At 32.8% G+C, this 27,406-nt stretch overlaps 4 protein-coding genes across 6 annotated transcripts; 2 read left to right on the top strand and 2 right to left on the bottom strand.

The window, feature by feature from the left end:
* Positions 1 to 4,545: 4,545 nt before the first annotated feature.
* LOC111895261 (SAC3 family protein A) lies at positions 4,546 to 11,074 on the bottom strand. Of its 3 annotated transcripts, none has more exons than XM_023891351.3 (14): positions 10,675 to 11,074; positions 10,451 to 10,528; positions 9,191 to 10,291; positions 7,460 to 7,837; positions 7,281 to 7,382; positions 7,081 to 7,178; positions 6,844 to 7,009; positions 6,215 to 6,754; positions 6,003 to 6,143; positions 5,850 to 5,909; positions 5,618 to 5,748; positions 5,383 to 5,516; positions 5,098 to 5,294; positions 4,546 to 5,001 (listed from the first exon to the last, which is right to left on the bottom strand). In XM_023891351.3, exons 2-14 carry the CDS (start codon positions 10,505 to 10,507, stop codon positions 4,900 to 4,902), a joined length of 3,207 nt encoding a protein of 1,068 aa, XP_023747119.1. In that variant the 5' UTR covers positions 10,508 to 10,528; positions 10,675 to 11,074; the 3' UTR covers positions 4,546 to 4,899. The 3 variants fall into 3 exon arrangements, with proteins under 3 accessions (XP_023747119.1, XP_023747118.1, XP_042754164.1); XM_023891350.3 differs by having other exon boundaries at positions 10,451 to 10,525; positions 10,675 to 11,069; XM_042898230.2 differs by lacking the exons at positions 10,451 to 10,528; positions 10,675 to 11,074 and having other exon boundaries at positions 9,191 to 9,595; positions 9,694 to 9,973.
* Positions 11,075 to 13,027: 1,953 nt separating this feature from the next.
* LOC111895249 (protein MAEA homolog) lies at positions 13,028 to 15,327 on the bottom strand. Its single transcript, XM_023891339.3, has 7 exons — positions 14,886 to 15,327; positions 14,494 to 14,688; positions 14,249 to 14,371; positions 13,965 to 14,150; positions 13,702 to 13,835; positions 13,440 to 13,626; positions 13,028 to 13,325 (listed from the first exon to the last, which is right to left on the bottom strand). Exons 1-7 carry the CDS (start codon positions 15,204 to 15,206, stop codon positions 13,224 to 13,226), a joined length of 1,248 nt encoding a protein of 415 aa, XP_023747107.1. The 5' UTR covers positions 15,207 to 15,327; the 3' UTR covers positions 13,028 to 13,223.
* Positions 15,328 to 17,968: 2,641 nt separating this feature from the next.
* Positions 17,969 to 20,463, top strand: LOC111895271 (probable protein phosphatase 2C 48). The gene is made up of 5 exons (XM_023891362.3): positions 17,969 to 18,123; positions 18,283 to 18,777; positions 18,877 to 19,244; positions 19,719 to 19,955; positions 20,041 to 20,463. The coding sequence occupies exons 2-5, from the start codon at positions 18,447 to 18,449 to the stop codon at positions 20,239 to 20,241; spliced, it is 1,137 nt and encodes a 378-aa protein (XP_023747130.1). The 5' UTR covers positions 17,969 to 18,123; positions 18,283 to 18,446; the 3' UTR covers positions 20,242 to 20,463.
* A 1,727-nt stretch (positions 20,464 to 22,190) lies between these two features.
* LOC111895279 (deaminated glutathione amidase, chloroplastic/cytosolic) lies at positions 22,191 to 24,294 on the top strand. The gene is made up of 9 exons (XM_023891370.3): positions 22,191 to 22,391; positions 22,685 to 22,821; positions 22,905 to 23,033; positions 23,130 to 23,188; positions 23,251 to 23,363; positions 23,446 to 23,538; positions 23,635 to 23,737; positions 23,803 to 23,885; positions 24,096 to 24,294. The coding sequence occupies exons 1-9, from the start codon at positions 22,296 to 22,298 to the stop codon at positions 24,135 to 24,137; spliced, it is 855 nt and encodes a 284-aa protein (XP_023747138.1). The 5' UTR covers positions 22,191 to 22,295; the 3' UTR covers positions 24,138 to 24,294.
* The last annotated feature ends 3,112 nt before the right edge of the window (positions 24,295 to 27,406 follow it).

The raw sequence follows: 27,406 nt of genomic DNA, 5'->3' as shown, positions 1-27,406 counted from the left end.
CTAGACGTCCACAGCGATTAGGGTTCTTCTCAATCGACCAAAAGACTGAAAATGACGGCCTAAGAGGCGTTATATACGATTCAAACTGAACGGTTAGGGTTTCTGCTGAACAGCGTCGACTCGCCGAGTCCATACCTGGACTCGTCGAGTCCAGTCGCGATCCCGCGACCAAGTCTGCGATCCTACTCGGCGAGTCTAGGCTCCAACTCGCCGAGTCCCCTCTTAAACCACCCAAAAAACATAATTAAACAATACCTGAGATTTCGGGCTGTTACATTTAACATCCCTCTAGCCTCCTTCTAAACTCTCAAAATGGTGTTTCTAGAGTTTCTTCCAAGTTACGATATGTGGCTGTTAAATACCTTAGGTCATGGCTAATGGTCCTTTTATTGAGTTTGCTGCCGACGTGAAAAACATGGTCTGTCGGTCTTGTGGACACGTCGTGTCTAAAAGTTTTTCTTGTATCCTCTAAGTAATTCCATGTGGGCACATCGTGTGTAACGTTATTGGCGAGTCACGCAAATCTTAATTCACTATTTTTCCGCAACTTTTGTTTTAGTCAAGTTTCCAACTCCTTTTTTACTACTTTTGCTTCAGCAACTTATTATAAGTGTAATAATAATAATTCCAAGTGTTATAATCACCCTTTATCTAAATTTACATCAAAAGACAGCTCAGGATAATAAGATAACATATAAAATATATCTATAATTTAAATGTTGTCAAAATAACTCATACTTTGGTTTTGTTTGTCCTTAAGCAAACTAGAATCAATTTAGACCAAAATCTTAATTCAGTTCCAACATTACTACATAAAAACATTATGTACCAATATTTTGCAAAACAATTCAATTCAAGACCACCAATTACACTTAAAATCATTGTATAATTGTGTTCTAAACATTAATTTTCCAAGCCTCAAATACTCACATTCATAAATATTCACCACTTAATTTCAACAATACTCATTTCTACATCTCATCAAAATATACCCTTCAAAAACCACTCAACCTCAAAGTATGTTTGACAACTTCTCAAGCTTCTTAGACTCAAATAAAAGATAAATAACATAGAAAAACAAAAACTTTACTGATTGTTCGACTATTTCCTTTCTTTTGTATTTCTCCATTTTATTTTCCTCGTTCTTTTATTTATTCATTCGACTCTTCTTCTACAATTTTCAAATAATTCACTTTCTTTTTAGTTTGTTTTCATTTTATTTATTCATTTCACAAATTTTTTTATTTTCCTTGTTTTTTTTTCAAATAATTCATTTTTTGGCTCTCTTATTTTCTCTCACTCTTAACTATAAGATAAATACACTTAATATAATAGAGTCAATGACTTTCGATGAAGCTCATGTAACAAAATTCTTCCAATCGATCTCATGCCAATCGACTTATGGTCGCCAGATTTAAAACATCCTTAAAGGGGTACTAGCTGAACTTCAAAGGCAACAGATTGACTTCATACATATCCTATAGTAACTAAATAATATGTAACTAACAATAACTTGGAAACTTAACTTTAACATACATAGGTCAAGACTTAGCGAATCCAAAATATATTCTAGGTGTGGTGGGTACCACGTGTCGAACTCCATTTATATAGAGGATCACATAAATGGGTAGTGTTTGTCGGATCTTAGGATCAAAACGACCCATTCTAAAATTTGTGACTAAAACCGTCACAAAAACTCATCATAATAGAGATTCCTTCGAAAAATTCTAGGAAAGTTCTTTCCTGGGAAATCCGTAGGATAGGTTTTTCTTAAAAATTCTTAGGAAATGCATTTTCTTGGAAATCCCTAAGAAAGGTTTTTCCTCGGAAAGCTTCTCGGCAAAGACATGTGTTCAAAACTCCTTGATAATTCATACAAATAACTTTTCTCAAAATTTTCTCGACAAATTCCTAGGAAATATTCCCTATAAGATTTTTCCGAGGAAATAAAATTCCTAGGAAAAGTCTATTTCCGAGAAATATCCTCGGAAACTTTTTCTAGGAATTCCCGCATTTTTCTAATAGCATATGGGCTTGCTGGTCATTTTTTTAAAATGCAAAAGAGTTGGTATCCCTAGTATACTAATTAAAGAAATAGTTATTTTTGTTAACATCCCGCACAAAAAAATAATGATGTTACGTTTTCAAATAAAGGAAATACTAAATAGAATAGGGGTAAGTGAATAAACTTGATAGATCGAGGCTAAATATAATAAATACCCATATGAATTTAAAAACACATTTTTGATTCACAAATAACAAGAAAAGAAAAAAAACTGTTCTTTGTATGATAATTATGGCCTTTTATAAGAACCAAGATGGCATGCACATGTTAACTACAAAGACGAGTAAAAGATTTGGATCGACCCTTGGTTATAAAGTTGTACCGGTATGGATGCTCTAAGAATCTTGAGGTGGTAGATTGTATGAAAATCATTCTCAATTCTCTTCGATTTATTAAGAAAAACAATCCTTGAAGATATTTAGTTATGACATTCACAAAATACTTTGATCCTTTCTCAACCATAAGATCCGGAACAAAGTCACTTTATATCCTCAATGAACACAATAAGCAACGTGAAACAATCCATACATTAGTAATCAACATCAACCCCACTTTGCAACGTATCCATTTCTGTTTACCACAAACAGTAATACATGATACTCATAAAGTAAAAAACCGACGAACCGCTATTGTCTACTAGTATCGTGAAAGGTTTAAATTAACCAAAAAAGTCACCCTTTCTGCATTTATGTGTCAAGACTATTAAATTTACCATTATTATATGTATCTTAACTACAGCAACACATTGTAGCATATAGGTGTAGTGTGCAAAGATTTATTCTTTATGAGGAAACTTGTTATTAACCTTTTGTTAGGGTACACTTTCTCTCCGTAAATATGGGTAAGATAAGATGTGTAACTAAATGGACAAGAAACGATGGGGATATTTTGAGTTTAACGTATATTTTTTTTGTTTTTAGGTATTAAGCCTAATGTTATGAGATATGTTGAAAATGTATTCCACCCCAAGTGGGGCGAGGTCCAAGTCGTGTTGCACAAAATATGATGATTTAAGAATAAAGTTAAATGAAAATATGTGTTATCCGTTCTAATAATAATAATAATAATAATAATAATAATAATAATAATAATAATAATAATAATAATAATAATAATAAATTATATAAATATAATAACAAAAAAATATTAATATATATACTTTAGGCAAACATTCATAATCGATGGAATTCGACTAAAAACGGCCAAAAGGATAAATAGATTGAAATCTTGGAGGATTCATATGGTTTCTTTAAAAAAAAACTCAGTATCCTAAAAAAATAAAAAATAAAGTATAAAAATTTATCATATCTATCTAATCATCTTGTAATTTTATAATTGGTTGTGTTTTTCTATATATATCCTAAAAATAAAACAGTTAGGGTTGTGTTTAGTTAGGGAAATTTTCAATTTCCGTTTTTTGTTTTCCCTTTCTATTTTTTGTTTTTCGTTTTCAGTTTTCATTAGAAAATCTAGAAAATGCGGTTAGATGTGAATACTTCTATTGGTTTTCATTTTTAGAAAACGGTAGTGGTGGTAGGGTGGGAGTGGGGGCAGCGGCGGGGGGCAGTGGTGGTGGCGGCGGCGGCGGCGATGATTGCGGCGGCAATGGTGATGCTGGTGATGGGGTAGTGGTGATGGTGATGGAGGTCGGTGATTGTGGTAGTAGTGTTAAGTGTGTGTGTGTGTGTGTGTGGGGGGGGGGGGGGGGGGGGGGATGTTTGTGTGTGTGTGTATGTGAGGATGGGCTTGGGAGTGGGTGGGTGTAGTGGGTTGGGATAGATAGAGGTGGAAATAAGTGTGTGTGTTTATATTCTAGAAATATTTTAGAATTAGAAAAATGTGGAAAATAATAATTATTGGTTTTCTAAAAATTTTCAACTTCTTTGTAATTTAAAAAAACAGAAAATTTTTATTTTTCATGAAAAATTTAGAAAAATAGACGAACTAAATGTGTTTTCAAAATTCTCAATTCTTTTGGAATTTTTTTCCGGAAAACAGCCTATTTTTCCGCAATTAAACGCACTCTCCAAGCTTTTTTAGAAAAAGAATTATGTAAAACCAAAAGGTTATCGGTAAACAAAGGCCAAATAGAAAATGTGAAATAACTTTCTAGATAGAAAAAAATAATAATAAGTCTAATCAGAAGAAAAAAATCTATCAGGACTTTTTTATGTAATAAACCAATGATTAAAATGTGCAAAATGATTCTTATTTTACTCGAAACACATAATAATTTTGATTGTTTCGACAAATTTCTTTAGATGATATGTTTGTCTATAAATAATATGTATTCTTTATTTTATATAATCAATAAAATAAACTAATTGGTCAAAGAAAATGACAAATTATAAAAGATTTACAAAAATCCACCAGAAGGGATGCCTTCATCTCGTCATCCACTCTTGAATAGTCAGAATGATAACAGAATTATACAGAAAAAAAAAGTGTGTTAAAGAATAAATCAGAGCTACACCACAACATAAGCAATCAAATTACAAAATTTAAACCAATAACTTATCCACAAAATCTATCTTGCCATACACATTATAACGCCTCTATAGAAAAAAAAAAAAAAAAGAATGAACATCTGATTCTAATAAAAAACAACATCTCATCTCATCTCACCTCATTTGTTTTTTTTTTTTTTTTCTATTCCATGATACTACTAGTAGTACACTATCTCGATCCCAACATCAAAAAAACCCAGCCACATATTAAATTCCAGGCTGGCTTTCTCCAGGATCCACGTCAGCAAAAACCTAGTTTTCTTTTACATGTGTCTTGTCTTGACTCTTGATATATTTATTTATTTATGATTATGATTATGATTATGATTATGACAATGAACGTGTCAAAAAATCATTAACAGCAAGACTGGCATCCCCATGGGACACTGCATCATCTGGCTCTGGCATAAACAAAGAAGCCATGGAAGCCTGCAGTAGAAATTATATATATAATGAATGGGTAAAAAAAAAATAATAATAATAAAGTAAATGAGGATGAAAGCATAGTATATTGTATAAAAATACCTTGGCATCAATCATCATCTCTCCAGAATTATCCATAGCAAGAGATGCACCATGAGCCTTCAACCATTCTGTACACTCCTCCAATCCATTTTCTTGGAATCCAAGAACCTGAGCCACATAATTCACAGGTAGTGTTGGCCGATATGATCGCGTCATGCATTTCACTGCTGCATACCTCATCTTCTCCACATAAAGATCTGTGCACATAATATTATTATTATTATTATTTATATATTTAATTAATTAATAAAAAAATAGTAATGAAAAGTAAAATGAGGGTCTTACCCATAAGACAGGTGTTGAGGTTAGGAGCAATTTTATATAATCTGAAAAACAAGACATAGTTTCCGGATGTCACGGCTGCACGCACTGCAAGAGCATGCTTAACTGCTTCGTCTTTCCTTGCTTCGACTGATAATCTACACTTGAAATTCAATTTTTTTAATAAAACTCAAAACCCAAAACTACGTCGTTTTGAGTTTATATATATAGATAATATAATAATATTAATAAAATGGACCTAGACATGGCTGACAAGTGATCTCTATTGTTCTTGGAGTGCAAGATAACACAAAGTAAATTGTAAGCAGAAAACTCCATATGGCATCCCTTAATTCCTTCAGCATAAAGAGTCTGCAATTGTGACTGGCACTGGAAAATCAAAATACCTTTTCATTAATTTAAAATTGCTAATTTTTTTTTTCATTTAAACATAAATAACTTTGTTTTACAACTAGAGATTAAAGACAAACCTGATTAATCTCGGACAAGTCTCCGACTTCTATTGCTAATCTTGCATGGGTTTCATACACCTGAAGATTATATACAAAGATATAATTAGAAATTATATTTAATTTCTATATGACCATTCTATCCTTACATTACATAAGTCAAAGCATATGTACCTTGACAGTCAACTCATTGCGTATCCGTTGTACTGTAAGGTCTTGTCGAATAGATTTGAGCTGATCACATTTATAAAGATAGTTCTTTTGAGACTCTTGAACCATAACCAAAGCCTTTTCCAATACTTCCTCAGGTCTTACCTGAAACAAACACAAATTAAAACCCTAAACCCTAAACCCTAAACCCCAGAAGAAGATGATGATTTACTTACAGTTGCAGGATCTGGTGCAGAAGTAAGGCGTAAGTAACGTTTTTCAATTTCTTGACAAGTTCCTTTAACAGTTAAAGAATCCCAATCAATATCTTCAACTGCCCTGCTGGCACCTCCACTGTCATCTGAGGTGTTGGTGTTGCTACTATTTGCCAACATGGACATAGACGCCCTTCTAGTGTACAAGTTTTTGGCTTTATTATTATTGTTATTATTATTAAATGTTGTTCGATTTCCATGGTTTTTTTCAAAACGTTTTGAACGACTTTCACGTCTCTTTTTTTCTTCGGGTGAATCCGCAAGTGTAATTGCACTTGCATAATATGCAGTTAGGCCTTGTTCTTTGTCACTATCACTTGATGATGAGTCATTGTTGTTGTTGTTGTTGTTGTGGTTAACAGGTGCGCTTTTACCTTCACCTATATGTTGCCTTTTAGCTGGACGAAAACCTGATTTATTTGCTTCTTTTTGATTTGATAAAAAGAATCTCAGGTTACTAAACTTATTACTCTCCTTATTCTCTGGTTTTCCTGTTGAAAACTGTACAAAACAGACACATGATAAAAAGAATTACTAATCAACAAAAGTACATTTCTACTTTTTGCATTTAACCCTAGAAAGCAACAAACCTGCTTATCTCTTTCAATGCTATGAAAGCCTCCACTGGATTTTACACTTTCGGGGGTAAAAAATGATTGTTTCTCAACTGGTTTCTCATCTGGCAGAGGCTCCCACCTACTTTTTGCACGCCTACTTGGACTTCTTCTGTTCTTCATCAGTGATGGAGGAGTTGATCTATTCAATAAAGTGACAGAAAAATGGTTTAAAAGACTGATAGAAAAACAAGTTAAAGAGAAGAAGCATACTCATTATTAATGGTATCAGTGTTGGGAATTGGGAAAAGGGGCTCAGTATCCCAGTCTCGTGTAGAAAGAGTGCCTTCAGTACTTGCTTTGGTGATAACCTTCAATAATAATAAAAAATATAAGTGCCAATAGCAACATATTCAAATGTGTTTTCGGGTTTAAATTATATAAAACCATGAAAGTTACAAAAGCAACCAAACCTCCTTGAGGACATTTTGGCAAGCTGCCATCTGTCTATCATCCTTGCAACGAGCCAAAGCCCTTTCTACATACCCACGTAGTGACTTGGGAAGCGTGCCAGGCTGTAAAAAAGATAATTTTCAATGATTAAATAAATGATAAAAAAAAAGTAGATTCTTTAGTCCATATCAAGTCTTACCTTATCTGTAGAATCTGCAGCAGCAGCAGCAGCATGTGATGATGTGTTGTCATTAGGGTTAGGAAGTGAGACACCGATATAAGCTGGTTTTGTGGGTCCAATTGTGGAATTGTGGTTTTTGGGTAAATTAGAAGAGATTCTAGGGTTTGTTGGAATCTGCACTTTGTTTACCCCAAAGGGTACAGAAGTTTGTGGAGGTGGTTGATAGGTTTGAGGCACCTGATGAGAAGCTGTATATTGTTGTACATTTGGTCTTTGAGGGGGGGCTTCCAAAGGCTTCTGAAAGCCTGATTGCATTGGGGTAACATGGTAATTTTGGTACCCTTGACTCCCTTGTTTCCAGTAACTTTCATGGACATTGTTAATTGCTGCACTAGGCTGAGAACAAAATCATAAAAGACTTAAGTATGGATGCAAGAACGTGTAAGTATGTAGGAATACAGGGCTTCTTGTATGCATATAAGTCGATGTATTGTTTGTATGCATGTAATGTAAGCATGTCTTTAAGTATTAAAGATAGTTCTTGGATGTTTAATTTTTTTTTTTTTCACTAGAAATAGAACAGAATAAAAAAACAGGAACGTACCTTTATATGAGATGAAATATATAATAACAAATAAACTCTTACATATTGATGATGCTGTAATAATATAGACAAGATTCATTTTTATAAAAGTAAATTATTGAATGTGAACTCAAGAAAGTTAAACAGGTTAGAATGTTAACATGGTAAGAAGCATATTTCTGATTTCTGACCCATAAAAAAAATAACATGGTTTCTGTAACCATTTAATTATGCACAAATAAGGAAGTTACATTTTAAAATTTATATGGAAAAAGGAATATCACCAATTTAGTTCTACATTCATTTTGGAAGCCCCACAGAAACATTGTATATGTAACTTCTTAGGTTACATATACTCTTAAGTCTTAAATACAAAACTTGCTCATTCTAAGAATAAGAAAAAAATAAAATTACAATTAGAACTTCAAAAGGTTCATAAACCCTGGCATATAACATAGCAGTTAGGATTGATACATAGTGTTATGTTTAGATATTATACTATTTTTGAATGCAACACAGGTTTTTTTTTCTTTTTTTTTTTAGTAAAAGAAGCTTGGAAAGACCAAAACAACAGCACAAACATCCATCAGACACCAACAACAACATCAACAATTCCTAAGTCCCATAACAAATGGTGTTAGGGGAATTCCATACATGATGCTTCAGCAAAAGGAAATATGCAAACAAATAGGTATAAATATGCATATACAAGCAATAAAGCAAAAAGTAATACGTAGATACAGGCAATATAGAGTACAGAAGAAAGTAACAAGCAGATACAAGCCATAGAGCAATAGAGCAGAAAGTAGGGAGCAGATATAAAGAAGGAATAAATATAAAGATAAAGACTACACTTAGAAGCTCACACAGAAATAAAAGGAAATTGAAACCTATGCAACTCCACTACCCTAATTTTAAACCTCCACTCCCTCCTATCTACAGTCTTCTAAAGAACCAACTTCTTTAAGTCTAGCCACACACTATCCTCCTACTTCATCACACAGTCAATTACAATTAGTCTCCTACAATCTACTATGCAAAATTATATTATTGGTTATTCATTTGGCAATAACTACTAAGCATGCAGTATTACTGAATCCAGTTAAGAACATACACAAGAGGCATGACAATGGTATTAAATTATATGGGAAAAGCAATCCCCAAACCTGCACTGAGGGTAACTCAGATAAGCCAGATTCTGGCTTCCAAGATGATGGAACTGGAGCAGTAGATGCCACTTGTTGGTTGTTTGGAGCAGAATAAGCATTGGCAACAACAGGAACAGGAACAGGAACAGGAAGAGGAGACACCAGATTGGGTGCACTTGTAGAAGATACATTTTCTGTCCCAGGAGCACATGTGACTTCAGTTTGGCTATAATAATCTGTCCATTGTTTACTATAATCTTGTTGATATTGTACAGATGCCACAGGAGTATTATTTTGAGCAGTATAAGCAACATTAGAATCTGTAGTGTAGTTTGGATATTGATGAGCATAACTTGGATAGCTTCCTTGATTCCATGAATTCGTCTGAGTATTGTAATTTGCAGTTGGGTAACCACCAGATGTCTGATAATCACCAGGATTGTAATAAGTTGTTGAATAACTTGCAGGCCCAGGATAGGACCCTGTATTCTGAAATGAGGAAATAGGCTGATGAGGAGCACCTGTACTTTGATAGGCTCCTGCTTGCTGAACATACGTTTGACTAGGTTGAACATACGTTTGACTAGACTGATTTGGCTGCTGCTGAGGGTATGATTGATTTGGCTGCTGCTGCTGCTGTTGAGGATATGAATGATTTGGTTGCTGCTGCTGTTGAGGATATGATTGATTTGGCTGCTGCTGCTGTTGAGGATATGATTGATTTGGCTGCTGTTGAGGGTATGATTGATTTGGCTGCTGCTGCTGATAGCTACTATTATAGTAACCTGCATATCCTGTGTTTCCATATCCATATGGATCATTGTTCGGGTATGTAGCAGTTGCAGTTGCAGTTGCAGTTGGAGTTGCATAGTTAGCATACTCTAAATTAGCTGCTCCAGAACTTGAAACAGTGCTAGCAGATGCCACACTCAATCCATCTTGAAGGTTTCTTGATTGAGGTTCTGAACGTTGATCATGGCTGAAGTTGGCACTGGGATAAGTTTTGTTCCCTGTGGAATCGCTAACAGCTCCATACATGGTCCAGGATGCAGATTCAGGGGCGGAAGATGAGGCATAATATGATTGTGCTTGTCCATGGCTTGAATCAACAGCGTGATGCTTAAAAATCAAAAGAATCAAAAATGGTTTTAGTTGAAATGCACCATTATTAAAAATCAATGAATGACTAGCAAAAGAATTTGAATATCATCCATAGGCATCGATTAGAGTTATATAAACATGCTAAAGTGTTGTTTCTGCAGGTGTCTTAATGCCTACCTCAAGTGAATTCGGGTCCAGGGTGGTTATGGTGTCCGTAACTCCTTGATTCATCATAGCATCAAAAGCATCCTCCTGCTAAAAGAAAAAAACAAATATTAACTTAAAGCCTTAAACCTGGAATTTTCATGAATCTACAAACAAACCTAAGAGATACACTTATAATCAACAATAACCAATAAAAGCAAAAACCCTAACTAATTCACTGGAAACAACAAATCAACCTTATGAATATCTAGAGTCAATCGCGAGCTTGTAATGCAAAACACCTTGTTGCCGACGTCTGTGTTGATTCGAGTAGATGATTATAAACAAAAAGAAGAAATTTAAAACGGGTATTATGAAGATTTGTATGTTCGTAGAGATTTGAGAATTAAGGGAAGATCGGAGAGAGCGATAAAGGGGGATTAGTGAGGAGATTCAACCGGGCGTCTACGTTGGGTCCAATTTGGGGTTCCCGAATGCTGTGTGGAAGTGGGTTAAATTCGGAGGTTTGGTTGCAACGAGTAATTTCTGTTTTCAATTATTCTAGGGATACTTATTTAGGCAAGGAGGTTAAGACGTTAAGTGGCTCTTCCGATTTATACAAAAACATTGCTTTCCTAATAAGATCTCTTATAATATTTTAAATATGGACAAATTATATTATATAACTATTTAATATGAAAACGCTAAATGTTTCTTGCTACATTAGTTTACATATGTTCGAAAAAAAAAAAAAAAGTGATTTGTGCACAACATTTTTCTAAGATTATAGAAAGAAAACATTTGAAGAATTGAAAATAACTTTATCAAGAAGAAGACCGGTCAATTGGTCGATGTTGACGGTGAGATTGAAGCTTGTATAGACTCAAAGAGCGTTGTCTCCACTTTGACTTGGAGCGAATGATGAGTTTTGGCCAAATAGTGAAGCCTTCCAAAGGAGTGTAGTCTCGGCTTCGGCCTAGAGCAAATTATGAGTTTTGGTATCAATGAAGGTTGGAGATATCAGGATGAAGCAAAAGGGTCAAGCTTTTCGGCTAAAGCGAAGTTTGAAGTCAAGGCAAAAGCAAATTCTCGATCAAATGTTTTGAAGTGCAGTCTTTCCCTCGGTGTTCCTAGAAGCTCGGTGTCTAGTAGACTAGTCCTGAGCTTCAATGTTGTCCTTTCAACCATAGAGAATAAGTTTCTTATTATGCCAGCCTAGCATATGGTCATTGGCCTAACCCATAAAGTTAGGTCAACGAAACTATAAATATATCTCATTTCTTGTAACCCTGATAGGTGTGTGTGTGTGTGTGTTGAGAATGATAGTCCAATTGATGCATAAATCTTGCATAGCATTGATAATCAGTAAAAAGGAATTTCTCTAGTTTTTCTGTGGATGTAGACTGATTACTCTAATCAAGTGAACCATGTTAAATTTGTTGTGTGTTCTTGTTTAATCTTCTTAGCTTTATCATCTATACTATTATGATGAATTTTGTTGAGTTGTTTTTAATACCTAACAACCGGTATCAAAGTTATGGTTGAAGATGGAAAGATGGGAAGTTTAAGATCGATAAAATTTAAAGGTCGCATTTTGGATTTTGGAGGATGTAGATCGAAGATTATCTCTACCATAAAAGTTACACCTACCCTTCAGTAGAAGAATATCAGAAGCCATAAATTAGGAGGTTTGAGATATGTTAGATCAGCACACCCTTGAAGTAGTCACGTTATCGTTGGCAAATAACGTTGTTTTCAACATTGACAATGAAAAAACAACATTTAAGTTAATCAAGGAGTTGTCTAACATGTACAAAAAAAAAACACCCTTAACGACTAACAAGGGTTCTTGATTAGATATTTGCTTATGAAGAATGGTGGTTCAATGACGGATCATGTGAACGAGTTCAACTCAATAATATCACAAAATTGATATTTGTTGATATTAGATTCGAATACGAAGTCCATATGTTGTTATTATCTGCTCTCCTTAAGAGTTGGTCTGTATCAGTGAGTAGCTCACATAGAATCATGAAACTCTCATTTGAAGGCATTTGTTACTTAATCCTCAGTGAGGACATCTGGAAAAAGAAGAATGATGGAGAGTGCCATAGAAATATATCAAGTATTGAAGACATGTGAAGAAAGTATATTAGAAGGTATCGTTGTAGAGGAAGGTCAAACTTAAGGAGGAGAGGGCAGTTCAATGGGAAGGTCTTGGTATTCCGTTGCTTTCCTAGATGACTCCACGAGAATTAACATAACTCTAAATGAAAGGGAGAAGAGCAGGAAACAACTTGCATGATTGTCAAAGATGTTTTGAGCAAATACAATCAACATCGCATCCTATTTAATGACAAAAGACCCTCAATCCCCATTGGGTTCAAAATTTCAAAATAGGAATGGCAAAATCTAAGAGATATTTCACTCGTCTAAAAGTATCCAGGTGTCTCTTACATCATAATAAAGATGCGAAAAAAGATAATTTATACTTTAAAAGGTTGAATTGTACAACTCTATAAAACATTAATTATTGTTTATAGAGAAAAGTTATGTGTGAATCGCTTCCCACTTCTCAAGCACAATCGATTAAATCAAATATGATAACACTGAACGAAACTGAAAGGATATATTTTTCCACGAACTGTACATTTTTGGACATGAAAATAAATGTTTTCCAACAAGACATGTTTTTGGTTTTAGGTACAAACAACAATTACGACAGACAAAGAAACAAAGAAACAAACACATGATTAGCATATTATATATTTATATGAGTAAGTATGTAGTAGTGGCTACATTGGTATTATGAAATAAATGCTTTTGTCACTTGACTGTAGCTGAAAACATCTCTTGTTCTTGGGCAAGTAATTGTTCCATTATTATTACGTGCCATTTCTTCAAGAGCCTTCAAAACAAAACAAAACAAACATTATTTTCCCAATAAAAGTTTTGTACAATCTTTTAACATTCCAAAATCTAGTTGATGGAGACATGATTGAATATGATTTAGCTAACTAACCTTAGTGCTGTAAACATATCCATTGGGTAAAACAAGTGGTGGATTCTCTGTATCCATCAGCTCTTTTGTTATGTAGCAGACAAGTTTTGAATGATGCTGCTTTGAGTAAGGCAATGGCATCGCAAGCTTCCGGAAGCTTTCTTGAGACAGAGGATCCTCTTTTGGACAATCATCCTCATAACAGAATCTAAATCCCAATAGTCAAGCCAAAACTACACAAGTTTTTTTTTAAAGTAAAATGATAATAATAAATGTAGGATACGGAGTTTTCAGAGCTGATAAGCCTGCTTGGAGATAGATATTCAACAAAGGCTCAAGAGTCATCCCATATAACCTACAAAACTCCTGTTTGAATTGTTCCATTAAGAAATCCCATTGCTTTGCATCAAATAAAACCTGCCAAACACACAAAAAGATGTTAGTTAATCAACAGAATGAAAGGAATGGTTGATTCCATTCCATTCTTTCATTCTTTCCCAGATCATGGAATGTTTATACTCATTGGATATTGAAAAGAACATTAACCTTGTATGTCTCACATCCAGTATTACAAGTAAAAGCCAATGTGGCAAAAACTTTCTGAAACTCTTTCATATAAGAAGCTGCCCATGGTGAAAGGTGTTTTCGGGAATATGTAACTGCCTGGAGATTCTTTTCATTGCGCACCAATTCAATAAACTCCTGAAGCCTCAATTGAAACTCGAATTTGCTCTGTTATCAAGAAAAAGAACACTCAATATCAGCCATGTTTATGTATCTTTTCTTTTATCAGTAGCAATTACAAGATTGAAGAAATAAGTATAGTATACCTTAGACTTTTTTAACCTAGACTTGTTATCAGCACACCAGGCTAGAGCAGGAGCTACCTCCTTGTTTCTTAGAGCATCCATCACTCTTTTGGCTTCATAAAAGATTTCAATATCAACAAGATCCTGTAAAAGATGAAGCAAGAACGTGTGACAGTTGTAGAAGAATCAAGAATCTAGGAATACTTTCACAAGATAATTGTAAAAGAATCTTGAATGAAGAGAAACAGAAGATTATTGCGAAATACCTGTATGTGACTGCTTTCAGCAAGCTGTGTGGCAGTGGTATAGTATGACATTCGCAACATGTAGTCTACCAGTATACGCTTCAACCGCGTGTTATTCCACTCTGATATATTGTCGGCGCCGGCGGATTCTAGATGATCAAGTCGGGCCTTACACCGTTGCGCTTGGAGATGCTCAGCCCTACTCCCATCTTCCAACTGTTTAGTTACAGATTATCAGGCATTGATGGGAATGGGGTAACAATTTTCCTATCAAGATTCTTAATCATCCAATAAACCAATAGAAAACAGAAATTGATCGATGGAATACAATTAAGTACGGCATTTAGATAATCGGAACCCTAGAAAAATAATTGAATTAGTCGATTAGGTTTACGAGTATGAAGATTAATTACCTTCCGCTTGAGACCTTGTAATCTAGAAACGAGCGAATTGAGATGCTTAACGGCATCGTCTTGGGAGAGATCACCGGAATCTGAGAGAGTGGACATGACGGCAGAGACCTCTTTCTCGACAGCCCTGTGGTTGGCGCGGATCGTCTTCTTGTAGTGTTCGAATGGGACTCTCAAGAACTGATGTTCTAGTTTTAAGGACTCCGTCAGTTGGGTGAGTTTCGAAGAGGGAACTGCACCTTGAACTGATGGGAGGGATGTGGCGGTGGCTGAGGAGATGGTGGCGTTGGAGACGGCGGAGTTGCCGTTCGTATTGGATTCCATTTTTGTTGGGAGGAGGAGGACGGAGGTGAATCAAATCAGGGAGAAGATGGTTTGTGTGTGGGATTGGGACAAATGGTTTGGGGGTTGCCGGTGCCCCTACTAGAAGAAGAATATAAACGACGTCGTTTGCAGGTGGCTTCATTCGAGTCCCTTTTAAAATGGAAAAATAAAATTTGTATTTATGTAGAATTAATGAAAAAAAATTGAGACAAATGATTTTGAGAGTTTCTGTAATCACTAATCAGTTACATGTCATGGTTCATTTCATTGTAACGAAAAGAAGATGTTTGTTTGGTCTAGTGGAGCAGAATGATCACTTTGTGAGTAAACGGCTTTTATCTTATTTTTTGTTAGTATAATGAAACTTTCCTAACATGAGTTTTGGGTCAGCTATAATGTACCGATTAATCTCCGTTGTAAACATGAGGCTATGTCTCGTGTTTTGGAGTTACTGCAGACAAACATCCATAACTACATGACCAGAGTACTATCATGATTTAAACATGAATCAATTGGTTATCCATCATATATTTCGTATGTTTTACCAAATCATCACAACCCAGTTGGTTTTATTTTGTTAATTTTAATATCGTAAAAATTATTGGTTTTTAAATAAACATAAATCAATAGGTTATCTATCACATCTTTCGTATGTTTTACCAAATCATCACAACCCAAGTGGTTTTATTTTGTTAATTTTAATATCGTAAAAATTATTGTTTTTTAAATAAACATGAATCAATAGGTTATCTATCACATATTTCGTATGTTTTACCAAATCATCACAACCCAAGTGGTTTTATTTTGTTAATTTTAATATCGTAAAAATTGTTGGTTTTTAAATAAACATGAATCAATAGGTTACCCATCATATTTTTCGTATGTTTTACCAACTCACCACAACCTAAATGGTTTTATTTTGTTAATTTTAATATCATAAAAATTGTTGGTTTTTAAATAAATACGAATCAATAGGTTATTCATCATATTTTTCGTATGTTTTACCAAATCACCACAACCTAAGTGGTTTTATTTTGTTAATTTTAATCTCTTTAGAATGCTTGTTCTTTTCTACTCCATCGTATAGTGGGTGCAAATTTGTAAAAAAAAAAAAGGAAAAAAAAACATTTTGTTTATATAATTTGTAATGACATAAATCCCTTCTATATAATCCTTTTCTTTCTATCTTAAAGTGTTAAGACAGACTTAAAGAAGTTTGATACTCGTATACTTTCCTTTTAGACAAAAATGAATTTTGTTCTTAAAAGCTTAAAAGTTTTTTATGTAAAGAAGTTTGATACTTTTATATTATCATTGTATTTATTTTCTTCTTATCGTCGTGTTTTAGTCTTTCGTTCATATTAAAATAATCATTGGTGGATATAAAATAATTTTATGTTATTTAAGTTTAAAATGTTCCTGTTATTATATTTATCATTTTTAAAACCAAAATTTTGAATAAATCCCAACAATTCTTTTGGTGTTTTGAGATAAATATTGACTTTTGCCAACCGAAAGCTTAATTAACTTGAGTTGTTTTGAAAACTGTGAGAAATATACATTTCTTTTTATTAATGATGCTTTACAAATGTTTTTGGGGGGTTTGGCTTATGTAAGTTGATTGACATCTTCTTACTCTACTAAGTCAAACCCACGTAACTTATTAGGCAAATATATTGTCTAACTTATTTTTATGTGTCTTTAGATTGAAGGATACAAGGCTTGGCTAAGTGGATATGTTTAGAAAGGCGTGACTTGTAGGGGGTACTTGAACCTTGATTAAATAAACATTTGAAATACTTTAGGGACCCTTTATTTCTACAAACTCTATGAAACTTTGAACTTAAGGTTTTAAAACTTAAAAGGTGTGTTTTTAAATGCTACTTTCAATCTACCTGGTCGACGGGTGTTATCCTTATGACAATGATTAATGAATATATCTAAAATTTGGTTATAAATAAATGCAAATAAACCTTATGCAACTTCTTGCCTATATTCGAAATATGGATCATGTGTTTATTATTATCTTAGTTTATTGTGATTCTCCCAACAATGATCGAGTAAGGATGATTTAGAATTAAGAGAAGCCATTCAAAAATCGATCATTTGTTTAAAAAATCCATTCACTTAAACATGTGAAAACAAACATAATAAACATGTAACTACAACTATCTAATAAATAAATAAAAATGTTACAAAACTTTAACATTACAATTAATCATTTAATCAGAGTACTAATTCCATTTGTGTAAGAACCTGATTCTATAGCTTTCCATTTATTATATGTCCAGGTATTGATTATGATTGTAAAAGTTATATAAAAAATAATTTAAAATAACAACATTAGTTTTAATAACCATAACACTTCATAAACAAAATTATAAATGGAAAAGTCATAATATAAATTATAAGGAAAATATAAAATAACATTAATTTAAAAATTAACTAACTTCATAAAGATTTTTACCACAAAAAGTTAGTATGTAAAAACTACATTACATATATATTTTTTTAAAATGATATTTGAAGAATTTACCACAAAAAGTTAAAAAAAAAATTTGGTTTGTTTTGTTGTGTTTTTTTCAGGCAAACATATAGTATTTACACATATCACGAAAGGAATTGAATTTACAATATGTTATTTGGCATGATCGTTACTAACTTCTGTCAATTTTGGACTATAGCCCATCAACCGAATCGACCCTGAACAGAGCCCACAGAAATTTAGACTCGTGTGAGGCGTGTGCTATTTATAGGCATACGCACAACCCCTCTTTCTTTGCATCCAAGAATCCTCCGAAATTACTCCAAACCGAAGACCAATTCTCCCCCATTAAACCAAACCGAGAGCTGCTAATGCTATGATTACAATTCGGTTTGTAAGCATCCGCCATATATGAAAAGCTTTTGATTGGAGGTCAGTTTTAATCATGTAATGTTATAAATTCTGCTTAATGTGTTTGATTTTTGGCACAGACAAACAATTTTCATGTTGGTTTGCGTCGAATTTTTATAAAGTTGATATTTTTTCTTTACAACCACCATAAATTGTTTCTTCATGTTTGTGATTTTGCAGATTTACGATATCCGATATCCGCATGCAATTTTGTGGTAAATTTTGTAGACGGTGATGTGGGTTTTGAGATTGAGCAGAGATTTAGGTTGAAAATCTAGGGTTTTAATCATCTCATTGTCAAAAAGTTTCGTCTTTGGGTTATATTAATATGCGAAAGAAGGAGAATGGTTAGAATTACATTGAAGAAAATCGTGTATCCTTGTTGGAAGCCATTTATGGAAGGAGATAGTCAAAATAGCGGTAGAAAGGGGGATTTCGGTGGAATTGTGGATGGATTATGGTGGTATGAGGACTCTGGAAAACATGTTAATGGTGATTTTTCAATGGCGATGATCCAAGCCAATAGCGTGTTGGAGGATCAATGTCAACTTGAATCCGGATCATTAAGCTCAATCGAACATGGGCCTCAAGGAACCTTCGTTGGAGTCTATGACGGACATGCTGGCCCTGAAGCTTCAAGGTTTATCAATAATCACCTCTTCAACAATATCAAAAGTACACTCTTCAATTCCTCATATGTTTTCTATTCATATCGTGCGTTTTCTGTTTTCATCTTTATAGATTCTAATTTGTTTTCCATATTCACGACTCCAGAATTGACATCAGAGAATGAAGGAATGTCAGATGATGTTATACGCAAAGCATTTTTGGCAACTGAAGAGGAGTTTATCTCTTTAGTTGAGAGCGAATGGCTAAGCAATCCAAAAATGGCATCTGTAGGGTCGTGTTGTTTGGTTGGTGTAATATGCAATGGAGTGTTGTACGTTGCAAATGCAGGGGATTCTCGTGCAGTTTTGGCAAGAGAAGAGAAAGGCATCAATGGATTCAAAGGTGTTAGGGTTTCAGAAGAACACAATGCCAGTTATGAATCTGTTAGGGAAGAACTACGCTCATTGCATCCAAATGATCCAAATATTGTAGCATTAAAGCACAATGTCTGGCGTGTGAGAGGTCTTATCCAGGTAATTTCTCTTACAGAGCTTATTCAGATTCTCTCTCTTTTCTTTTTTACTTAATGAGCTTAATGCTTTTAAACACTTAATCTCTAGTGTTAATCTATATTTGGGTGTTTTGTTTCTTTTTTTCCTCATTATGTCAATAATCCAAGTGGTTAGAAACTTAGAATGTACTTTTTGTGGTTTTTAGCTTTTAAAAGACCTTCATACCCCCTCTCATGTTTTCTTATCGGTTTATTTTCAGCCTAATTCAACCACTAATCGCGATAAAGGTTTGTTCAAGTTGCATAGTTTTCACATTCAAGATACACGGTGACTGTACTACCCTTGTACATGTGTACACATTAGTCATTTACCTAAACTACCCTTGTAGATTAAAATCCATCTTTAATAACTTACAATCACAACCATGTCCAAGTATGTAATAACTTTCCCAAATGAAGGATATTATATTCTAACAAAAATTTCACAATCTTGCAGATTTCTAGGTCTATTGGTGATGTCTATTTGAAGAAACCAGAGTTCAATAAAGAACCTTTATTGCCAAAATTTATACTTCCAGAACCCTTCAATCAGCCTATTCTAAAAGCCGAACCTTCTGTATTGGTTCAGAAGCTCACTCCAGAAGATCAGTTTCTTATTTTTGCATCTGATGGCCTTTGGGAACATCTTTCTGATCAAGAGGCTGTTGATATAGTCAAATCTTCTCCACAAAATGTAAGTTTTTCAACATGTAATGTATATTTAGATCTTTTATGCAAATGGTTATGAACTTATGATAATAAATATATAATATATGCAGGGAATTGGGAGGAAGCTTGTGAAAGCTGCACTTCGTAAAGCAGCAAAGAAGAGAGAAATGAGATACTCAGATTTAAAGAAAGTAGGGGTAGAGGGAGGTGTAAGAAGACACTTTCATGATGATATTACAGTTATAGTCTTGTTTCTCAACCATAATTTGTCATCCTCTGCAACTCCCGTATCGTTTAAATGTTCTTCATAAAGTCCTGAAAAACTGAATTCAGGGATTTTTTTATTTCTATTGAGAAAGGTTTTTGATGTTTAGAATTGGAGTAATAAAACATGGTTGATGATTATGCCAAGAAGAAGAAGCTCTGGTGATTGGCATATGAAGCTGATTTGCAGTTGGGTTGTTCTTTGTTATTCAAACACAAACACTAGTTTCATGTTTCTATTGGAATTAATCTTCATTGTTTTGTTGTTATTAATGGCGTTTTTACAAGATTTGAACTTGGTTTGTTTATGCTTCCTTGGTTTGATTTTATTATTAGTTTTGAGGGTGTTATGTTATGTAGGAATGTAAGGTCAACCCATATGAAGAAATAATAATTTTTTGATAGATCGTTCAAATAAATGTAACAAATAAGGTTTAATAACTTCTAAATGTCGAATCTTTATAGTAAAGTTTATTTTATTTCAAGTTTTTTTTTTCGTTCATAAAAAAGATGATCCGTGAAGTAAATGACTTCATTTAGACATCACATACGCTTAATCACTAGTCTATTTCTATTCTATTTTTATATAATAAATCCATTGACTTGAAACCGATGGTGAACAAGTCATGAAAAAAAAAGATGATATCTATTAATATTGACATTAAAAATTAAAGTGTTTTTTTTTCTTTTTTAAATTTAAATAAATAAATAAAGGAAATTAATGAAACTTTAATTTAGTAATTTTGAAATTAAAAGGAAACTCCATTAATGAAATTGATATGCATTTATTATTAGATTTAAATAATATTTGAAATTTAATAAAATAGAAAAACATAAAATAAAACAAGTGCAATAAAAATTAATTTAAAATTACCATAAAATTACATGTGGCAAATTGAATGAGATTATGACAAGTGACAAAAAAACCTTCATTTATTTGGGTAGATTTATATAATAAATCCATTGACTTGAAACCGATGATAAACAAGTCATGAAAAAAAAAAAAGATGATATCTACTAATATTGACATTAAAGAGACAATGACACGTAATCATGTCATCATGTATTATTCAATTAGGTGTGAGACCCATGTATTACATGAGTTTATTTAAAAAAATTAATATAAAATTTAAAATATTTGAGAAGTTTGAATTTATAAGAAAAATGAGAAAAATATTGAATTATAAAAATTAAAGTGTTTTTTTTCTCTTTTAAATTTAAACAAATAATTTAAATAAATAAATAAAGGAAATTAATGAAACTTTAATTTAGTAATTTTGAAATTAAAAGGAAACTCCATTAATGAAATTGATATACATTTATTATTAGATTTAAATAATATTTAAAATTTAATAAAATAGAAAAACATAAAATGACAAGTGGAATAAAAATTAATTTAAAATTACCATAAAATTACATGTGGTAAATTGAATGAGATTATGACAAGTGACAAAAAAAACCTTCATTTATTAGGGTAGACTAGGTGTGAGACTCATGTATTACATGAGTTTATTTAAAAAAAAATTAAATTTAAAATTTTAACAATTTGAAAATTTTGAATTTATAAGAAAAATGAAATTTTTTTTGAATTGTTAAAATTAATGAGTCTTTAATATATTAGATACATTACATATATAAACCCTTTTTAATAAATATCTTACATATATATTACCTTATATATTAAATGTGGAACTTTAATTTAATAAAATGAAAAATACAATAAAATGACAAGTGGAAAATAGAAAAAATTTAAAAATTTTAGAAAATGTCATGTGTCTAAATGAATGAGAATAGGACATATGACAAAAAAAAAACCTTCATTGTAATAGATTATCGGTTGACATGAGGAAACAAGAATAAAAGATACTTAGTTTAAAATCCAAAAGCATGTGTATTAAAAAGAATTTAAATTTTATAAGAAAAAATTAGGACAAAACTCAAAAAATTGATATAAAACTTATAGATTTTCTCATAATTAACCACGTGTCTTTTGATTAAAACAAACCGGAAGAGAGCTTGAGTTCAACTGATTTCATTTTCTGTCCCCCACCACCACCACCAGCGCGCCACCGTCCGTGCCATTTCCACTGACTGCTCAAAGATGGCGGCGGTCAACTCCGTCCGTATCGCCGCTGCTCAGATGACATCCATTAACGATCTTGCCGCGAATTACGCCACATGCTCTCGCCTTGTCAAGGTTTCCCTTTTCTCTCATATCCTCTGGATGAATCAAAGTCAAGCCTGTGTTTTTGTTTCGAAACTTATCAATTCTTTTCATGGTTACATGATCAATTAAATTATACAGCTCTTGCAACTTCAAAAACACTTCAATTGAACATGATAATGATGTTATTTGAGTAGCAAAAGGTTTTTATTCATTAGGGTTTTGTATATCTAAAACCCACCCCATTATCGTTTACGACCGATGATCAATTCCAGATTATAACTCTCAATTCCTACTCGTTTTTTATTATAAGTTATGATTCACAGGAAGCAGCCTCAGCTGGAGCAAAACTTCTTTGCTTCCCTGAAAATTTCTCGTTTGTGGGTGCTAAAGATGGGGAAAGCCTTAAAATTGCCGAACCTTTAGATGGCCCTGTTATGAAAGGTTATTGTGCTCTTGCAAAGTAAGTAACCAATTTGAATTTATCATTCAAAAGCTATACATGTATTGAAATTAGGGTTTTAATGTGATGAATTAAGTTTACAGGGAGTCAAGCATGTGGTTGTCTCTTGGAGGGTTCCAAGAAAGAGGATCAGATGATGCACACTTATGTAATACTCATGTTTTGATTGATGATGCTGGAAATATCAGAAGCACTTACAGGAAGATGCACTTGTATGTGAGAATTTAGATGCTTGACATTTTCAATTCCAATTAAATATTATCAGAAGCTCAATCTTTTCCTTTTTTTTTTTTTTTATATATTTGAAGGTTTGATGTGGATGTTCCTGGAGGTGCAGTCTATAAAGAGAGCAGCTTTACAGAAGCAGGTATGTGAATATGAGTCATTTGCAATCTTTGATTTGAAAATTGAAATTCAAAAGTTTTGTAGGGAAGGAGATAATTGCCATTGATAGTCCCTTTGGGATTTTGGGTCTTACTGTATGCTATGATTTGAGGTTCCCTGAAGTTTATCAACAGCTACGCTTCCACCATGGAGCTCAGGTTCTTGAAAATTTCTCAATCTTTATTATTTATATTTGGATCAGTAATTTTTTATATAATTAGTTTATAATCTGATTTGCAGGTTTTGTTAGTTCCTGCAGCATTTACAAAAGTTACAGGTGAGGCACATTGGGAGGTTCTTCTTCGTGCACGTGCCATAGAGACTCAATGTTATGTATGAATCATTGAATTTCATATTTTATCTTTTTCTTTTGGAAAAAAAAATGAAAGAAAATATATATTTTTTTATGGTTTTTTAATGTTGAATTAGGTTATAGCTGCTGCACAAGGTGGGAAACATAGTGAGAAAAGAGAGAGTTTTGGTGATACGTTGATAATCGACCCTTGGGGCAGTGTAATTGGTCGTTTACCCGGTAAGAATTTGATATTTTTTTAAAATTATTTTATAGAGTTTTAAATATTTAAAGCATTTTTTCAGATAAAGTGTCAACGGGAATCACGGTTGCAGATATAGATTTCTCATTGATCGAATCCGTGAGAAGGAAGATGCCAATTTCCCAGGTAAAATCCAGACAAGACAAAACATGTTGTACTGTGTTTGTGTTTGTGTTTGTGTTTGTGTTTGGTGTGACTGAGAATGATGTCAATGAGACAAAAATTCAATTTTTGGTCCCAACCGAAAAGGGATTTCCTGAGGATTTCTCATTGGTGCAAAAGACGTGAATGCCCTTATTCTACTGACCGTGTTATATTGGTTTTATTTATTTTCAGCATCGGAAGCCGATTGAGTTCTGGAAACAAGTCTCTAAATAACGGTGGTACTATTCGTGATCATGATTCATAAAATGAATAGTTTGTTAATCATGAATTTTATGAATTTTATCTTGATTTAGTTGAAGGGTGAAACCATTTAGAAAAACATTTTATATTTGATTAAGTTGCTTTTGAAAGCTAGCATTCATTATGACAAGTTCTCATCTCAAATTCTCAAATGTTAATAATCGTCATCATTGCACATTAAACATTTATGACTTGTAAATGTAACACTCGATCCTTAATCACATAATTGACCAATATTATCTATATCTATAACTCTTATAAATAAGATCATCAAAATCAATTTGGTTTAAAATAAATTATATATCTTGAACCATATTCATTTGAAACTTCCCAACCTTTTATGTTATTTAATGATTTGTTAATTGATTTTATTTTATCTATATAAGAACTTATTTAAAGTGAATGAAAATGAAAAAAAAAATGTTCTAATACGTAAAGTTTTTATTTATTTTTTATTTTTTTATTTTTTATTTTTTATTTTTATCTTTAAACAAAATTGCAAAAATGGTCTCTGTGGTATGTATTTTTCTAAGGTTTTGTCCAAACCCGATTTTTTTGGCTTTGTGGTTTTTTTGAGCTAGTTTCGTTGCAGATTTTGTCTCTCGGTGAACTGAAATGATTATAATACCATTGGAGTATTTATTTTTCATTTTTCTTTCATTTTTTTTAAAATTTAATAGTTATTTATTTATTTTAATAATTAAAAAAGAGGGCTCTCTCTCTCTCTCTCTCTCTCTATATATATATATATATATATATATATATATATATATATATATATATATATATATATATATATATATATATATATATAGGGCCGGTCCAAACGTCTTGCGGGCCCAGGGCGAAAAGAGAAAAATAGGCCCCTAGAATAATAATTTAATTTAATATAAAAATAAACACATCTTTACAAAGTCCACAAAAATCACTATTAATATTAAAAACATAAATATGACCACAACATTACCTAAAAGAGAAATTAGTATCATTTTAATTCAAATTAGTTCTCCTTCATTCAATCTAGACGGACTCATAAGTTTGAAAAAATTATGCATAGATCCTTTATAAGTTTGATTGAAGGCATGAAAAAAAAATTTGTTTCTTCCTTTTCTGGATTCCGGATAATTTTTTTTGGAAAACATTGTAGATTGTAAATAGTTAAACACTATCTACTCATGGGAAAATATTTCATCTGATTTTTGGTATATGACTTATGTCTCAAAGTTGTAGAAGCCTAATATCATATTCAATTTAAATCAAGGTGCAACTGCAAATTAAAATCAGAAACAAACAATCAAACATCTGAAAATTAGAACTGGATTTAAAGTTTTGAATTCTGAATCATATATCAACAAAAAATATTACCTTCTTAAGAAAAAAATCTAAAATGTAGGTAGAAGATATAAAATCAAGTCTCGAGAAATCTGAGAACATCTAAAACCAGAAAAAAAAAAAAAAAAGTATATAAGCTTTTAGCATTTGATTAGATACCAGGACTAGGACTAGGAACGTAAAATCAAATCAGAAACAACACTAAAACATCAGAAAAATTAGAATTGGATTTAAATTTTTGAGTTCTGAATCAGATATCTACAAAAAAAATTACATTGTTAAGTAAAAAATATGAAACGTAGGTAAAAACTAGAAAGAATTGACAGTCTAGTCTCCAGCAATCTGGACACAGATGCACAAACAAAATAAATAATATAAGAAACATGAATAAGAAATCAAATCAGAAACTAATAATAGTTGAAAAACAAAAGAATCAGAGGAGAAAAAACAAACAATAAAAATCTATAGCCAACCTTATGGTTTTTATCTCATTCGCCGGGTGCTTTGCAAATTTGCATTCACTCGACATAACTGATTATAATCTGAAGGCTAGTAAGAGACTATGAGAAGGGAAGAAGTCGCACGACATAATTGATCATGAATCATTATTTTTATTAGGATTCACGAGGCAATGATTAGGATTCACGAGGTGTCGATTTGATTAATTGGTTCCCACTAGATGTAGAATCCTGAAAGATGCCCTAAGCGGCACTATTTGATTAACGTTACTTCAAAACGCATTCCAGAGTCCACATAAAAAGATGTTATTTCATTGAGCTAAAGTTAGGTTAATTTGATAATTGGGCCCTTAGAAGACATATACATAAAATTTATTTTTTATATATGTATATATATTATATATTTCAAAAATTTTGGGCCCCTAAGAGTCGTGGGCCCTGGGCGGTCGCCCGGGTTACCCACCGTCAGGACCGGCCCTGTATATATGGAAAATGACCCACCTACCACCATCATCTTCCTCTCCCATCTTTCGTCCACAACCGAAACTCGAAACACACATACACTTGAAAATTTAAAACACATATCAAAACTCCAAACAAGAATTATGATTTTGTTACCTAGAAAGTTTAGGCTTTCAATTTGCAACAAAAAGGCTATAATCGGACATGTAGGATCTCTTTAAACCCCCTATCTTCTTACAGATTAAATGTAAATGAAGTGATTTCTCCAGTTGGTTGATGTTTAAGCATTTCTATCCAGATCGCAGGTAATCTTTAGCAATAATTCTCGATTTTCTGATACGAAGGGTTTCTAGATATGCAAACCAGATATTCAGCTCCATCTTTGTTGCTACCACCACCACCACCAGAGAAGACGAACCTTAAGCTCGTCACCGTTACTAGATCTGCAAACGAGATCCTTAGATCTGAAAATGAGATCCTCAATTTTGAAAGTCATCATCACTTTGAACTCGTCACCGCTACAAGAGACGGCCTACCAGGCGGCAATGCTATGACTTGCTTTAACAAGAGGAGGAGGAGCTCGTCGTCTAAGAAGGAGATTGGAGACCCATACACTCGATCTGATTTCATCTTCTTGAAGGTGTTCATCCGAAAACCATTCATCAGATCTGATTTCGTGTGTGTGGAGAAAAAGGAGATGGTGGAAGTTACCAGAAAATCAATTTACAGAAAAATAAGGTGTGGTAGTCGGTGGTGGTAGTGGTAGTGGTGGACGGTAGGTGGAGTGTGTATGTGTTTTTGAGTGTGTGTTCATGAATATGAATATGTGTTCTTGAGTTCAATGTCTTCTTGAGTGTTTTTGTATTTTCATAATTGAGAGAGAGAGAGAGAGATGTTGTATTATTTTAATTACTAAAATTTTAAAATAGATATTAAAAAAGGAAAAGATAAAAGTAAATGTATCATAGTCATTTTAATTTTCGGATGAAC

This window comes from Lactuca sativa, chromosome 9 (assembly GCF_002870075.4).
Source record: "Lactuca sativa cultivar Salinas chromosome 9, Lsat_Salinas_v11, whole genome shotgun sequence".
Taxonomy (NCBI): domain Eukaryota; kingdom Viridiplantae; phylum Streptophyta; class Magnoliopsida; order Asterales; family Asteraceae; genus Lactuca; species Lactuca sativa.
Note: the sequence above shows the minus strand (reverse complement) of the source record. Positions and strands in the feature narration are given on the sequence as shown.